General features: G+C 40.2%; 2 protein-coding genes and 1 pseudogene across 7 annotated transcripts in view; 2 read left to right on the forward strand and 1 right to left on the reverse strand.

Moving 5' to 3' along the window:
- Positions 1 to 340: 340 nt before the first annotated feature.
- LOC143004940 (uncharacterized) lies at positions 341 to 11,301 on the forward strand. The gene is made up of 13 exons (XM_076156128.1): positions 341 to 496; positions 816 to 1,021; positions 4,125 to 4,262; positions 5,096 to 5,234; positions 5,324 to 5,747; positions 6,514 to 6,655; positions 6,769 to 6,912; positions 7,335 to 7,393; positions 7,954 to 8,144; positions 8,651 to 9,051; positions 9,265 to 9,364; positions 9,647 to 9,845; positions 9,970 to 11,301. Exons 1-13 carry the CDS (start codon positions 374 to 376, stop codon positions 10,098 to 10,100), a joined length of 2,397 nt encoding a protein of 798 aa, XP_076012243.1. The 5' UTR covers positions 341 to 373; the 3' UTR covers positions 10,101 to 11,301.
- LOC143005113 (U6 spliceosomal RNA) lies at positions 6,157 to 6,245 on the reverse strand (annotated as a pseudogene).
- Positions 11,302 to 12,728: 1,427 nt separating the features above from the next.
- Positions 12,729 to 15,371, forward strand: part of ppfia1 (PTPRF interacting protein alpha 1) — a 29,229-nt gene continuing 26,586 nt past the window's right edge. For 5 of the 6 annotated variants that reach the window (XM_076155659.1, XM_076155660.1, XM_076155657.1 and 2 more), the window contains exons 1-2: positions 12,730 to 13,793; positions 15,079 to 15,345. In XM_076155659.1, the coding sequence (XP_076011774.1) occupies positions 15,079 to 15,345 (267 nt within the window). In that variant the 5' untranslated portion in view covers positions 12,730 to 13,793. Of the gene's footprint in view, positions 13,794 to 15,078; positions 15,346 to 15,371 lie in introns of all 6 variants that reach the window. The other variant, XM_076155662.1, reaches the window with a different exon arrangement.

Genomic DNA, 15,371 nt, shown 5'->3' on the forward strand with positions numbered 1-15,371 from the left:
ATTAAAATGAAATCATACAGATATAGTGTCTTCTTTAAAAATAATGTCAGAAAGTGCTAAAGGGAGGACTGTTCGAGGGAATCAACCAGACAAGTGACAACACAACAGTGCTTATTGTGCTTATTTATTGTGCAATTATTGTTCAAATACTTAATCTGTTTTTAAATAACTTTTCACCGTGGATCATTTTTTCAAATTGTATTTGATCTGAAACCAGTTTTACAGCTGCATGGTCTGAAACACATAGTGATCATACCGATAAACTTTGTTTTGAGTCATCACCAGTTTCTCCGCTCAACCATTACCTACATAAAGATTCGAAAGTGGATGTGAGAGGCAGAACATCCTGGGACAGATCAGAGTTTGGGGCACCATGGCTTCCACACTTGTCCTCCTGCTGCAGCTGCTCCTGATCTCACTGCCATCAGCAGCACACTATATTGGGGGCACTTCATCCATCACTGCCAAAGGACGAAACACTGATGGAACATTTAAAGTGAGATTTTGTAATTTTTATATCAACTAAATCCTATTATTATTCTTATCATTCTTATTATTAATCCCTCAGTTTATGAGTTTGTTTGCTCAGAACTGTTCCCTTAAATCAGAATTCTTGATTTATGCACATGAATTATGTAAATGCTTTCCCTTTAAAACTACCAGGCAGGTTCAAACCACGTTTTTTGACATTTAAGATTTATATGAAACAATTATGAAACATTCAGTGTTGATTTCCTGGCAATTTTACAATATTTTGTCGAAATGTTTTATGATATTAAAATGTACTGAGGTCAATCTTTGACTTTGTTCCACAGGTGGAAATTCGCTACAGGGCAACCTTTAGACAGCCACATTGTTCATACCATTCCTGGAACTGTTACCTCGGTAACTGTGGCTCTCAGACCACACTTCAAAGAGGCCTAATTGACAGCAGTACCAATCCAACGCCTAACCTTCCATGGTGTGAAACAGAGTCAGTGACAACCAGAAACATACCAACTAACAAACCTTTTGTACTGAGGTGAGTAAATGTACTTTCAGCAAATCATAAACTTTTTACGTAATTTCTTGTATGTATGATGTAAGATTTGATGAGTATGCACATACTGATTAGAGAAGAATGCATTAAATTCTTGCCTAAACAATCATGTTTGAATTGTACAGCCATGGGCTGTCACACCCCTATTACTGTATTGTATTTATCATCTATTGTGAGGTTTGTCCTTTGTGAGCTACGGGATGCCTGAGTCTGTCTGTCTGTCTGTCTGTCTGTCTGTCTGTCTGTCTATGTAGCAATGTATAGCTTACATCAGGGCTCTCCAACCTTTTTGCCTCGGAGAGCTACTTTGACAAAATAAAAGTGTCCGAGAGCTACTCGTGTTTTACATTATTCGTAACATTTATCCACATGGCCGATTCTCCACCCAAACCAGCTGAATAAGTGTCTTTTGTGTAAACATTTACAAAATGTTGATATCCAATACTCAACACTCACATTTTGTATCAAAATGCACTTCAATTCAGCAACATGAGCTTGTTTTTTTCTGTATACATTTTCAGTTTCAAGCTCACACCAATAAATTCCCATCACATTGATCTCAATGATTAATATGATGTGTTAATGTTAATAAAAACAATGTTATTACTTATTTTACTTTATTTTACTAATACTATACCTTTCATATTTCTCATCTTATCTCTGTCCACATATCACTGTCACAATTTCCCTTCACATTCCCTGTAATTCAGGGAATAGCATGTAGTTCCCATATCATCTGTACTTCACATGCATTCAGTCTGTTCTGATGTTAGTTAGATGACAGAGAGTGTGGTACTATTTTCATGAGGAATTAAAATAGTTTTGGAATGTCCTTGCAGTGAAGCACGTTCTTTGTCCTTTTTTTTTTTTGCATTTGTTTTTATTGACGCAGATATTGTACATGACATTGTGCATACAGGTGAAGGGAATTTTGGAGATCATTTTTTATATAGAAAGAGGGGAAAGAGGAGAGAGAGAGATAGAGATACAGTTTTCCTGTTTGAAAGAACACACACTGGATTGAGAGCCTGGGTGGAGCTTCTATTTTCTTCCAACTGAACTGTTGGATTCACAGTTCTCACGTCTGTGAAGGTTTTTTGTGGACCCTGCTCGACATGACAGCTTACTTCTGCAAATTCTGCGTTCTGCCTTTGTGTTGTCACAATTGTTAAAATGCATCCAAATGCTGCTTTTCCCCCCAGCTGTCACTCGTCTTTTCGCGCACTGCAGACCGAGACCATTCTGTCTTGTAGTATTAAGTTGCAGAAAAAATTACACGGCTCTCGGACGGTAGCCGGCTCCCCTCGTTCACCTAAAAGAGCTAAAAGAGATGATGAGGGAACTACGGGGAAATTTTCGAGCCGGTGCGTTCGCTAACGACACATGACGCCCTGCTGGCAGCCGGAAAGTCCCATGAAAAGTCGCCGTGGACTTTAGTGAAGTTGCGCTCTACAGACGCGTTCACACAGCAACTGAGACAGGCACACACTTGCCATTCACATTCGTAATATGTTTCCCTTTTATCGGGGCTGTTTGCGGGGCGGTCATCCTCAAATCCGGCGTGCGCTTTCGGCCAGATGTTACGGTGTCACGTAACCAAACATGACAGCAGCGTCATTTGTTGGACTGGCAGCTGTTTGGCTTATAATCGTTTTGTGACAAAAGGAGGCGGGATGTTTGTGAATTTGATTGGATAGAAATGTAAATAGCTTTACCAAGTGACGACGTGTTGTCAAATGTACGTATTCTTTGAACCTTTCGGGAGCGACTCGGAAACGCTTGGGGAGCGACTAGTCGCTCGTGAGCAACGTGTTGGTGACCCCTGGCTTACATGATAATGAGGACAACCTTCATTCTAGCCAACTTATTGATCAACCAAAACATGGTTGTATACATCATATTAATTTTCCTTGAAACAAATAAGTCCTGCACAGAATATCAGTGACTTCAATAATTGTCCATAAATATTATACATATATATCCACAAATCCATTTGGTATCATATATATTTGTGCATATCCATAGAGTATTTACTTTGGGATCTTGCATTATGTTGAAGGCAAAACGTCCAATCCTTTGGAAATCTTATTTAAAAAACATCACACGTCTTAAGTTCATGAAGGAAGTCATTATTATGAGCTTGTTTTCGTATACAAATGTGTCGAAAGGTCTCTGAGTGCCAGTTTGTTGCAAGTTACAAATCTAAAATAAAGGCAGCTGCCAGCAACAACAATCGTGTCATGTCAGTCACTTCAGGTCGCTTCCACAATGGCCAATCAAAGCAATTACAGTTTCAGAATAGGTTATTTAGCGCCATCTACTGGAGGCTGAGTGATAGTGTTTTCAGTATTAGTGTTAAATGTGTTTGTTGGCCATAACTGATGCCACTCTCAGTGTAAGTTAATTGATGCCATTCCACTGTTCTGTGCATGGTACCAATATTTCTGGCTGATGTGACAGCTGCCTCCCTGTCACAGAGGAATTAGGAGTGTATATATAGAAAGATATAAATATATGTGAAGTGGCAAAACTTAACCTAGAATCTTTGTTTGCCACTCTTACACAACAGAAAGTTTCTGACTCTTGTTATCTGTAGCTGATATCTGTATTGCCAAAATAACGAGGCAGATTTATAATGATGCAGATTTAGATTAAAAAAGGCAATTTATTCCACAAGATGGTCAAAAACCATAAAAATAAATAAAAAAAAACATCTCAACATGGGGTCCTATCAGCTATCTTTAACTTGCTTATACTAAATTATAATGTATGAATATAGAGATAAGGATACTTATACAGAAAAACGGTCAGAAACTGTTGCTCAACTGCTCCACTGAATCTGAACCAGAACCTTTTCCCTATAGACGCACATGCGCACAAACAAAAACTCCTCTAATTACTCCTATAGCAGGACAGCTAGTGGAGCACAGATAAACAATCTAAGATGAATCAAACTTGAAATTCGATTGATAACTTAATAATAACATTCTACAATGACATATTCATTTGCCAGTGTAATGTTTTGTGGTCTTTATTCAAAAGTAAGTATTGGAGTAATGATGTAAATGTTGTTGTATCCACATAGGGCAAATAGCTGTTGCTGGATTCAGACAAGTTACTTCATTGGCTCTTGGAAGCTACTGACCTCTGTGGATTTGGGAACAAGGTCTGACACTAAAGGACCAAACAAATCCCCAGATGTTGCCATTCTACCTTTGCTACGGTAGGTATCCTTCAGTTGTGTGTAGCATACAGCTCACCTCAAATTAACACTGTATAATGTTGCACACTGTGCAAAACTTTATTTCAATAAGCAGTGTGTTTAAAACGAGCTTTGTACACTTATAACAAAGCAGAAAATTAGCAATATATTATATGTGGATTAGTAAAAGTACATTTTATTCATTTTTTACTAGCTAACTAACATCTGACTAACTTGAACAGTTGATGCATAGTGCAGTGAGGATGATAGCCAGCCAAATATTTTTCACAACGTGGTAACCCAAAGTTGTTCTGTGTTCTGGCATACCAATGATAAAGCCATTTATTACAGCTTATACACCATCTCTGAAGGTTGACCTCAGTCATCCATGTAGTCTCTTTGTCTAAGATGAATTGTGTATGCAAATCAGTGCAGTGAGGAATGTACAGATGCATGGCACAGTATAGGAGGACCTCTACAGGCCAAGAAACACAGCTGTATAGACCAAAATGTCCTAATCTCAGACAAGGTATGGTTTTAGAGAAGTGAGAGGAAGAGGAAGTTTGAAAGAATGAGGGGGTAAGACAACACGTTTGTGCTGTTTACAATGCTGCATCATCCCCAACCATTTGCCCAAATGACCCTCCACTTCACACTTAGGCCCTGTGATAGTGCAAAGAGGTTAAGAAGAAGAAGGAAGGAAGGAAGGATTCCCTGTAAGGAGCCATGGCAAATTATGATAAAAGCATGTGTGGTTTATGTTGTGTTCTCCACCATGGTACTTCATGTTCCATTTGTTGGTTTTTAAGTGAAGCACAAGCATGACACTAACTTATCTCATTCTACACACTCAGACTTCCCCAGAACTGCCATCGATCATACAGGCTGATGTCCCATGATCCGGATGGTGATCAAGTTCGGTGTAGATATGGTTCTGCCTCACAGCATGAGTGTGTGCGTTGCCGCCAACATGGAGGCTTCACCTTAGATCAGGTTTGCTGAAAAATCAGTTTCTGAATATCTTGTATAACTGCTAGTTTGGCTTTTTGGGTCACCTAACTGACATATCTTTACATTGTTAGAGTTCTTGCACATTGAGCTATCAGAATGCACCACAAGGCTATTATGGACATGAGATGGTTGTGGAGGACTTCCTTCGACAGCCCATCACACTGACCTACACGGATGGATCCATATCCCGCAGAGCTTCACTGACCACCACTACAGCCCCAATCACCACCACTACCACAACCCCGACCACCACCACCACCACCACCACCACCACCACCACCACCAACACCGCCGCAGCCCCAACCACCAATACCACCACCGCAGCCTGGACCACCTACGCCACCACCTCAGCCCCGACCACCACCACCGCAGCCTGGACCACCTACGCCACCACCTCAGCCTGGACCACCACCGCAGCCCCAACCACCACCACGACCAGACCACCCTATTCAATCATTCCACTGAGTAAATTACCTTTGCAGTTTTCTTTTCTTGGTAAGTTATATCATGTGATTCCTCTGTAGATTATGATTGCTTAAACATATGTACAAATAATATTATTGACTGTTTACAGTGTTGCATTGCTACAGTTTCTGGTCGAAAAATCACAGAAGGCCTAGTTGTGAAATGCATGGACCGCCACTGCTCAGTTGTATGCACATTGTTGTTGTACACAGACACCCCCGTGCAAGGTCTGTATACAGCAAATTGTGGAGGGATGCCAATTGAGGAGGGCTGGCCCTTGCAGGCGTCCGTGAGCAATTTGGGGGTTAGGTGCCTTGCTCAATTGCACCTCGGCAGTGCCCAGGAGATGCGCCAGCATCCCTCCAGCCACCAGCCCATCATACGTTTTATCTTGGTCCTCCTGAGACTCGAACCGACGACCATTCGGCTACAAGCCAAAAAAAAATTAGAATGCTTCACGATTGTGTCATCCATGCTAATCTTCTCTGTATCATTCCAATTTTAGTATATGTGTGTCCTGAGAAACACAACACTGAGTACCTCAATAATGTGGTGTGTTGTCATGCTTCTTTTGGAGTCTAGAATACAAGTTGCGCTTGGTAAGTTATATCATGTGTTTGCTCTGTACAATATGATTGCTTATGTAAATCATTGACTGTTTACAGTGTTGCATTGCTACAGTTTCTGTCACAGTACTTCAATAATGTGGTGTGTTGTCATGCAGCTTTTGGAGTCTCATGACCCTGAAATACAAATTGCGCTTTGGCACTTAGTTAAATCTTTATTTGTACTCCAGTGGATCTACCTGTTTCATCTTGTTTGGATGGAGACTTCATGCCACAGTTACTAAGTCCAACACCCACGCATGGACAAGTCTTCCAAGCTCAGGTCAACAGAGAGGTGCAGATCAGAGTCAAGGCACAAGCACAATATGCAACGTAAGGACAACTGCATTAATAGACAAGTCTTGTGAAGCAAAGCATTATCATCATAGCAAGATATATTATTAATAACAGTTCATTTTGTAGTATATTTGTTATGTTTCACCCAGGCTAGCTGGAATTATCATGAGTGGGCCACTGAATATCAGCAAGCACAGGACCCCGCATGATGAGTTTGTCATTAAATGGACACCTGTTCCAGATGACGCTGGAAATGACTACCCGATATGCTTTGCTGTTGAATCACAAAATGGGTGAGCCTTCACTTCCTTTCTTTATAACTTGCTTTATTGTATGTGCGCAAAAAAACACTATTTGAATCTTTCCACATGTGCAGGACCACTTCACCTTAGACAACCCAACTTATTCTTGCCTGTACTGTTCCACAGTATCGCCACATTAATTTACTTTTCATATTTGCAAATCTCTAAGCAGAGTTGGAATAAGTTGCAATGTAGTGCTGTTCTGAATGAGCCAAAATAAGAAATAATTTCTAAAATACTGTAGCTGATGTTCTAAAATTAAATCACAAACTAATAAACTTAACGTTCTTCTTGATGACATGGATCTAAAGGCTAAAATAAAGTTAGAATTTAATGTAGGTTATCCTAAAACAGATTTTTGTTGATGGACCTTTACTCAAATGTTATAAATTTGTCCTATTATTGCATTTCAGGTCTCGTGTCTATCAGTCTGAGATGCGCTGTGTTTTGGTGAAGGTTGGGCCATGCGCAGGTGAGTCTCACTGGTATTTTAGTGTGGATGGCAACATATTTCACTGTATTGTTATGAATAAAATAAGTATATCACATGCCAAATGTTATGCTACAGTTACAGATATTAAATGAGCATCAGACATTGTTATGGGTCAGGAATCAGGATCAGATGTGTGCAGCTGGGGAGAGGCATCTGACTGATAAGTAGAAGAGTGTCATGTGACTGGCACAAGAGGGAAACAGGGAACAATGGGAAAACACGCCCACTCACAGACAAACAAGGAGGAAGGAGCAATCTGAAAGAACAAGGATGATCATAAACATAGAGACAGGAATCAAATAAATGCTAAAGTTTTGTTTCTGTTGGTTCACAAAAAGACTCAGATCAGAGCCCCCAATATATCCACCATTTACAGTCATGTGGAGTACCACTGAAATGCATTATGGGATAGAACTATTTTCTTTCTTGCTAAAATCAATTGATATCAACTGAGGCCTCACAGCAGAAAACCTGACATGCAGTGTGGCTACAGATAACAAAATGGCACATTCCCAATTATTCTTCATTCTCTGCCTCAGTGAAAACCAATGTAATCTGCCATGAGTCCTCAATGACAGTGGAGATTGACAAATCAACATTTTTTGGACTCCACGAGGATCAACTGCGCCTCAATGACCCCAGCAACACAATCTGCAGCATCCAGAGACATTCCAACAGCACTCATGTAATAGCAGTCATCCCCCTTAATGCATGTGGCACTGAAATTGAGGTAAAGTAGAGGAATTGGTTTCATTATCCTCATGAAATAAGGCAGTTGATTAATAAGTTCTGAGATGAGCACAGCAAGGTTTTGCAATGAAATTCAGTGAAATGACACTATCATCAAAGTCAACATGGGTTACTGTAAAATCATTTTCATGTTTTGGAAGAGGTCTGAATCTGAAAAAAGAGAAGAGCAGTTGAACAGGATGAATAAGTCCAAAGCAACATCCATGGTCATAACTGCTGTGCATCGTTTGTCCATTTAGTGCAACCTACAGAGGTCGGGCACCTCTAGAACGTGTAACTTATGATCAGTCAGTTCAAATGAGACAAAATCATACTTCAACTAAATATATTACAGCCAATGCTTTCATTATTATGTGTAGAGTTCATGACTTCTCTATCCGTACAAATGTTCCTGTCAGTAATAGGATGAGTTGCTGGTATTGGTTTGTTTTCTGTGGGGTTTCAATGAGACATTTCAGGACTGAATATTTCACTTTTCCACTGCAGGAAGATGAAGAAAACCTGATTTTCAAGAATGAAATCACCACCTTTGATGTTTTGAGAGATGTCATCACCAGGAAACACCTGCTGGAAGTGGAGTTCTACTGCCAGTACCCCAAACGAGAAAATGTGACACTGGGCTTCACAGCACACAGGGAAAATTGCACAGTGTGGGACAAGGGCTTCGGCACATTCACCTACGAGTTTGAGTTTTACCCCAACCCTCAATTTAATACGAGGGTTGATCCAAACTCGTACCCTCTTGTATATGACCTAGGGACTGACATTTTCATGCAGATACAGGCCACATCTTCACTCAACAACACAGAGCTGTTTGTGGAGTCCTGCAGGGCTTCACCATATGACAACCCAAACTACTGGCAAACCTACTCCATCATTGAAAATGGGTATGTCTAAGTACACCTCCAAGCGCAGACTTTTAAATGACACCCTTATTCAAGGATATGAAATGGTCATGAACTTATTTCAAATGAAATGCTTCAGTTATTTTATGTCTTCAGCACACATCCTGTGATGCATGTTATTCATATGAGACAGTAAACTTCAAATAATTAATGTTCTGTTTCTTGTCTCTCCCCACCGCCACACCCTTTGTCTAGGTGTACAGTTGACCCATCTGTAAATATCTATGCCCCTGCACACCAGAAACAATTCCGATTCAGCATGGAGGCCTTCAAGTTCATCGGACTGCATGACCAGGTGAAGACTGGACAAATTTAGACCAGGACAGGTTACTTTAAACTAAAGGGCCTGTGTCAGACAGCTCTTATTACATGCTTAATTGAATACATGCATATGGAGTTTTAGTATTAACATTTTAATTAAGTATTAAAATGAGTAGGCTTGACTTGTTAGAACAACCTGATGTAGAGAATGAAAAGAAAGATTAGGTGGAAGGTTTTGTAGAAAAGCATATGAGAACATGCAGATGAAAATGGAGGAACTTTGTTTGCTGATGACAGGTTGTTGTGTTATTTTAAGGTGTACATCAGCTGTTCAGTCCTGGTGTGTGAAGCAGGGAACCCCCAGAGTCGGTGCTCCAGGGGATGCATGAACTCCACAACGCAGCATAGTGTTGGGAAGAGAGAGGCTGTCATTCAGTCTACCACGCACTTTATTTCCCAGGGTCCTCTGCGTCTGAGAAGATCAATAGACAGTACAGAACGCATGGGAAGTGCAGGTAATACTGGAGTTGAAAGTTTTCTCCTGTGTATCACGAAATGAAAATGAAAACTACATTGTTAGTGGTGTAGTTGCTTGACCCCTGATGAAACCATTCTAATTTGTCTTTGTCTCTTCTCTAGCAACCAACCTGAATCTGAACCTGGTGTTCATCGCTGGATGCCTTCTGGCAACTGTTGGCATGGTCTGTGCTGTGGCCATGTACAAAGTCAAAATGTCAAAGGTCAAATATCATGAAATTACCAACCTCTGAAAATTAAGATATTTGTGTGTGTGCAGAATATCACCTTTGATCCCTAATACTGTTTTTCCAAGGATCTTAAGTGGACTATTTAGGGTTGGGGTTAACTATTTAGCAATGTAACATTCTGAGAAATATCTCCTGTATTCGAGTTCCACTGAAACATAATTTTAGCTGTACTGGACGGATTATCAAAGACGTCTGCAATTGCTGACAGCTTATTTGTTTGCTGTGTTTAACTTCTTGCTTCAGAGACTTTCCTAATGTGCATGGGATCCTGGTTCCAACTGCTTCTGTTGAGGGGGGCGGGGGGAGTGTGCGCTTCAAAATTAGCGATCTTCCTGTCTGTCTCGCGGGCCGGATCACGGGATAGGCTTGCGGACTAATGAAGTTGGAACACCGGTTGAAAAACGCTGATCTAACCTGATCAAACCTATTCACATATCAAGCAATACTCAATACTTTGTCATAATCAACAATAATAATTGAATTAAACATTCGCAAAATAAGATCAATAAAAAAAACACAAAAAAACATACATGAATGTATTCTCCCTTTGTCCACCTTAACGCATAGAGAAAACAAGAAAGTGAGGAAAGGAGAGAGAGAAAAAATTGAATGAAAATGTGTTTAGCCCAATATAACTGAACAGGCTTTACAGGCACACACTTCAATGGTTCCCAACCCAGCCCAAATCTATGTAAGCACACAAGGCGAAACACCCTCATAACCTTAATATGTAAGGAAAGATGGCATGAACCTCAAGAGAGGGAAGAGAGACATCCTCTCCTCAAATAGCCAGATATAAAGCTGTAGGTAAAGAGAGAAAAAAACAATATAAGAGACAATATGTAGAAGATATGTAGTAAAAGAAACAAACACATGAATGCAAAACTCCTGAACTTTTATCATTATGTAAAATGCATCATATGAATCATTCACTGTATATAATTGTATCTAGCTTCTTGCATTGAAAAGTTTCTTTATGACTAAATCCCTTTTGAACCTTGCTCCATTTTAACACGGAAGGAATCAGACATCTATGACAGAGCACATTTAAGCACTACTCAGTACTTATTTTGAGTAATAACTGAAGAGATTCCTAGAGAGTTTTGGGCTGGGTCGGGGAATTTTCCTGATGTTGTGGGTCTGTAAAGCCCTTTGAGACATTGTATGTGATATTGGGCGATACAAATAAACTGACTTGACTTGACTTAACTTGAAAATCTTTCTATATCACAAGTTAATGCAGCTCCAGAGCAGGTGTCTATAATTCTGTTGCTGCCCTAGAGGTGAGACGTATACGTCGCAGATCTCTGCAGGTGCCAGACAATTGGATCAATAAAGCAATCTACCCACTCTCATATGGAAACAACACTCTCAAAAGGAGTAGCCCATTGGTACAGATACATGTAAAAAGCCACTAGTTCATGCCTGTTGCATTCTCTTGTTACTGAATAAAAGTCTGCACACCTCTGTTTCAGCAGGCCAAACAATTGCCATTTCAAATATAATAAACAATCTTGAGCATGTCAATTCACCACCAAAAAAAACATTTACTAGCTTAGTAACAACAGAAAACAATGAAAACATTCTGATAAGCCCTTCAACAGGCTGCTCACTTTTTTCTAAACAAACCGCAATCCGCTCATGACGCAATCTAACTGTTGCATTCATATCAACCATAACTTTTTTTCAACATAGATGGATCAATTAATTTTATTGATTTTCCATTCATAAAGTATATTACTCTGTTGCTTTGTTGGTTAAGTTATTATAGTATATTTCTGATAACGTGCTGTTCATTGTTTATTATTTGTATCAGTTTAAAAATATTTGTCTGTTTCACTGTAAATATTGGGAATCTGGAAGGACCTGTATGTACTTGACCAGTTTTAACCCCATGCATTGTGGGCAGTAAATAAATGCTAGAAAAATGAGAAAAAAAAATGAAAAAACAAAATGAGAAAGTAAACTTAATCTAAAAATATACACAGCAATATGAAGTATAGGTAGGTAAATGTATAAATAAAATAAATTATGAAATAAAAACGTAACATTCAGACTTAATACAATAATGTGAAGATAATAATACATTAAAAAAATTGTACACAATTAAAATTAAAGCATGAAAATATATCCAAATACAGATTAGAGAACAATCAGATAAAATCAATGCAACAAATTACAAAACACCATGCCATATAATTATTATCTTAGATTATTTTTTGGAGTTTTTATTTTATGTTATGTAGCTCAGTGGGTAGGGCTTTCGCTTGGGAACCGGAGGGTCGCCGGTTCGAATCCTCACCGAGGTGCCCCTGAGTAAGAGCAGCGAAACCTCAATTGCTCCCCCCTCTGTAATGGGTGGTAATGTAATGTGAGTCGCTTTGGATAAAAGCGTCTGCTAATTGGCCGTAATGTTATTGGCAACCGTCTAGACATGATTGATGAATGTCTCTCACTTTGGAAATAGCAAATATGGCTACACTGTATGGCCAGTGGATAAATAGTTACAATAACGACAATGCGAACTTGCTTGACGGTTAAGAGTTCAGCTCCCCGCATGACCTGTGTGTGTCGCTGCTGCACTCCTCTCCGCTGCTGCCAGATGAAGCTCCGGCTCTCCTAAGGAGGAGCGGAGCAGTGTAAAGAAAAGTGAGCGCTGCTAGCCACATAGAGCCCACTGTCCGGACTGCCGAGGCTGGCTGGCAGGCAGAGGCGACGGGGAAGGACCAGACCTACGGACCCTCTACTGGAAATACCAATAGAACACGAGAAAGTGGAACATAAATGAGGGGATTCTACGTTTTTATTCCCGCTTCGGATTTTCCAAACGAAAGAAAAGCTCGCTAACGTTCTATGTTAGCTCGAAGTTTCCGAGTCCAGCGGTGATGTGGTGACGCGGCTCACGACGGGAAGCTAACGTTAGCTCTAGCGCTAACGTTACTTGACTAATCATTACAGTAGTGCTTTGAAGAAACATTTTAATTTTTCTTTAGTCTTTTTAAACATTTTCGAGTATGTAAGAGAAACAACTACATGATGTCGAACATGTTGTCTACTTTTATACGAAGTAGAACTTATACTCAATGAACTAATCATTGGTTGTTTTAGAAACTAGCCAGCATTAGCTCTCTAGCAGGCTAGAAGCTAATACTAGCTAGCTGTCGACTTTAAACTGACACCAAGCCAAAGAATCCTGCTTCAACTTAGCTCAGGCTAGCGCGTATTAGGCTGCAACTGTTTCCACGTCAGCCAGCTGTATATTCACTGTCTTATCTGTCAGCGATATAATATGTGTTTGGTCACATTTCTGAAGATGAGCAGTTGCTTGTTTTGATAAGCAAGGATAGCCAGTCACACTAGTTCCAGATCCAGATATGCAATCATCGAATCACCAGCTTAGTTAATGCTAGCTTGCTAACGTTGTGTTAGCCGGCCAAACTTGGAATTCTGCCCCCAGCTCACTTCATGTGGATTTTGGATTGAGGCCTTTTGGAATTTTTTTTGGTCAGAGGACCCTTTTAACAGACTTAATGGATACCACCATGGGAGTTTATTCGGATGACTATTAAGTGACTGGATATTTGAAGTTTGACGAATACCACATCACAGTTGTAGAACCTCTACTTTTGTTGTTTACTTTGCATCACTAAACAACGTGGATTACAAAGGAATTTGGGATATCTTAATTCTTCAAAGGTGAGATTCAAACGCATTGGTCACAAAACAAACGTGGGGTTTTCATTTGGAACTATTTGCACTTCACGTTTGTATCTTGAAGTTAATTCTTCATTGCATGAACCATTTGCATCGGCATGTATTATAATTGTATGAGAAACATCTTGAGTGACATGGTGATGCACTCAGTCTCCCCTCACACCTGCTTGATTCACACTCTTCAGAGTTTGTAAGGAAATGTCCCAGTATTTTCCTTTGGATTAGAAATGTTGTGGACCTACCATCTGTCACTCCTCTCGTGGATGCTGAGTGACCCCTCCCCCCATAAACATTGCTGAGACTGAGTGGTTTGACCTCGTTATGGACTGCTGCTTTTTATATTTTGCCTCTACTAAATTGAGTTCAATTTGGCTCTCCAAAGTGTTGTCTTTTATCAACTTGTTTTTTTTTTGTTGTAGATTTCATTGTAGGTAATTATAGGTGGTAGTTTGATTTTGTCTGATAACAAAAGTGGTCCAGCTCTAACACACAGGAGATACAGTTGAGTGTTGGGTCAGTGAGCATGACAGTTTCTGAAAGCAAATGCCTTCAGAATTGCATCATGGGCAGTGCGAGGAATAAGAAGGGATAGCTCAAGCTGTCACTTGTTCTGTGAGCCGAAAGTTTGTTGGTATGTTAAATCCATTTCACATGATTCTCAGCTTTTCTGTCTAGCAGTCTGTCTTCAGAACCTATGCCCCTTTGTGTGGAGAGAGGTTCCAATTCCTGAGATCTTTCCGTGTTTTGTGAGATTGCTACGTTTATTCTGCAAACTAGCTTGTTAACTTTTCACACACCTACAATAATAATAACAACTACAACTCTGTAGCACTTTCTTTCCAATGCGTCTTGCTCAACAACACTTGACAGGCTCTCTAGGGCTAGGCTTGAATGGATTGATAGTTGTGATGTGTAATGCAGTGTTACCTGCAAAGCGTTCTGATTGTTACATAGTAACTTTAAGGGGCAATTTAGGGAAAACGAGCTCATACAAACATAATTGTTGTAACTGTCACAGAGGCATGTTCCAGCTACTACTCCAATTCATTATTCTTTGCCATATTTTGATGTACCAAGCACCTGTGGGATTAGGATATGGCAGTAGCAGGAAATGAAACGGATAATCTTGAGTATATTGTACTTAGCAATACAATGTGGATACAGTACGTCCTCAAGCCAAAATGTTGGATCTGTGTATCATGTATTTCCCAATGGTTTAATCTCTCCCTGTCTCCTTTTTTCCTACTCCCTGTGCAAATGGCTGTAGATGATGTGCGAGGTGATGCCGACCATCAGCGAGGCCGAAGGGCCTAACGGTGGAGGTGGCAGTGGTCGTGGCTCTGGCTCTCCATTGCAGTCGGACTCAGAGGGGCACTTTGAGTCGCTGATGGTGTCCATGCTGGAGGAGAGAGACAGACTTCTTGAGACCCTGAGAGAGACTCAGGAAAATCTGGGCCTGACTCAGGGCAAACTACATGAAGTCAGCCATGAAAGAGACTCGCTGCAGAGGCAGCTCAACACTGCTTTGCCACAAGTAAGTGAAAATGATTGAGTGAGTCA

This window comes from Genypterus blacodes, unplaced genomic scaffold, assembly GCF_046128005.1.
Source record: "Genypterus blacodes isolate CSIRO-AG114 ecotype Tasmania unplaced genomic scaffold, CSIRO-AGI_Gbla_v1 ptg000067l_1, whole genome shotgun sequence".
NCBI lineage: Eukaryota > Metazoa > Chordata > Actinopteri > Ophidiiformes > Ophidiidae > Genypterus > Genypterus blacodes.

What these genes read in the sequence shown, in the direction of transcription:
- LOC143004940 (XM_076156128.1), top strand. Translation starts at nt 374, where the DNA reads ATGGCTTCCACACTTGTCCTCCTGCTGCAGCTGCTCCTGATCTCACTG. An exon ending in GAAGGTTGGGCCATGCGCAG is followed by an intron (nt 7,394 to 7,953) that starts GTGAGTCTCACT and finishes TCTCTGCCTCAG; the next exon opens with TGAAAACCAATGTAATCTGC. An exon ending in CATGTGGCACTGAAATTGAG is followed by an intron (nt 8,145 to 8,650) that starts GTAAAGTAGAGG and finishes TTTCCACTGCAG; the next exon opens with GAAGATGAAGAAAACCTGAT.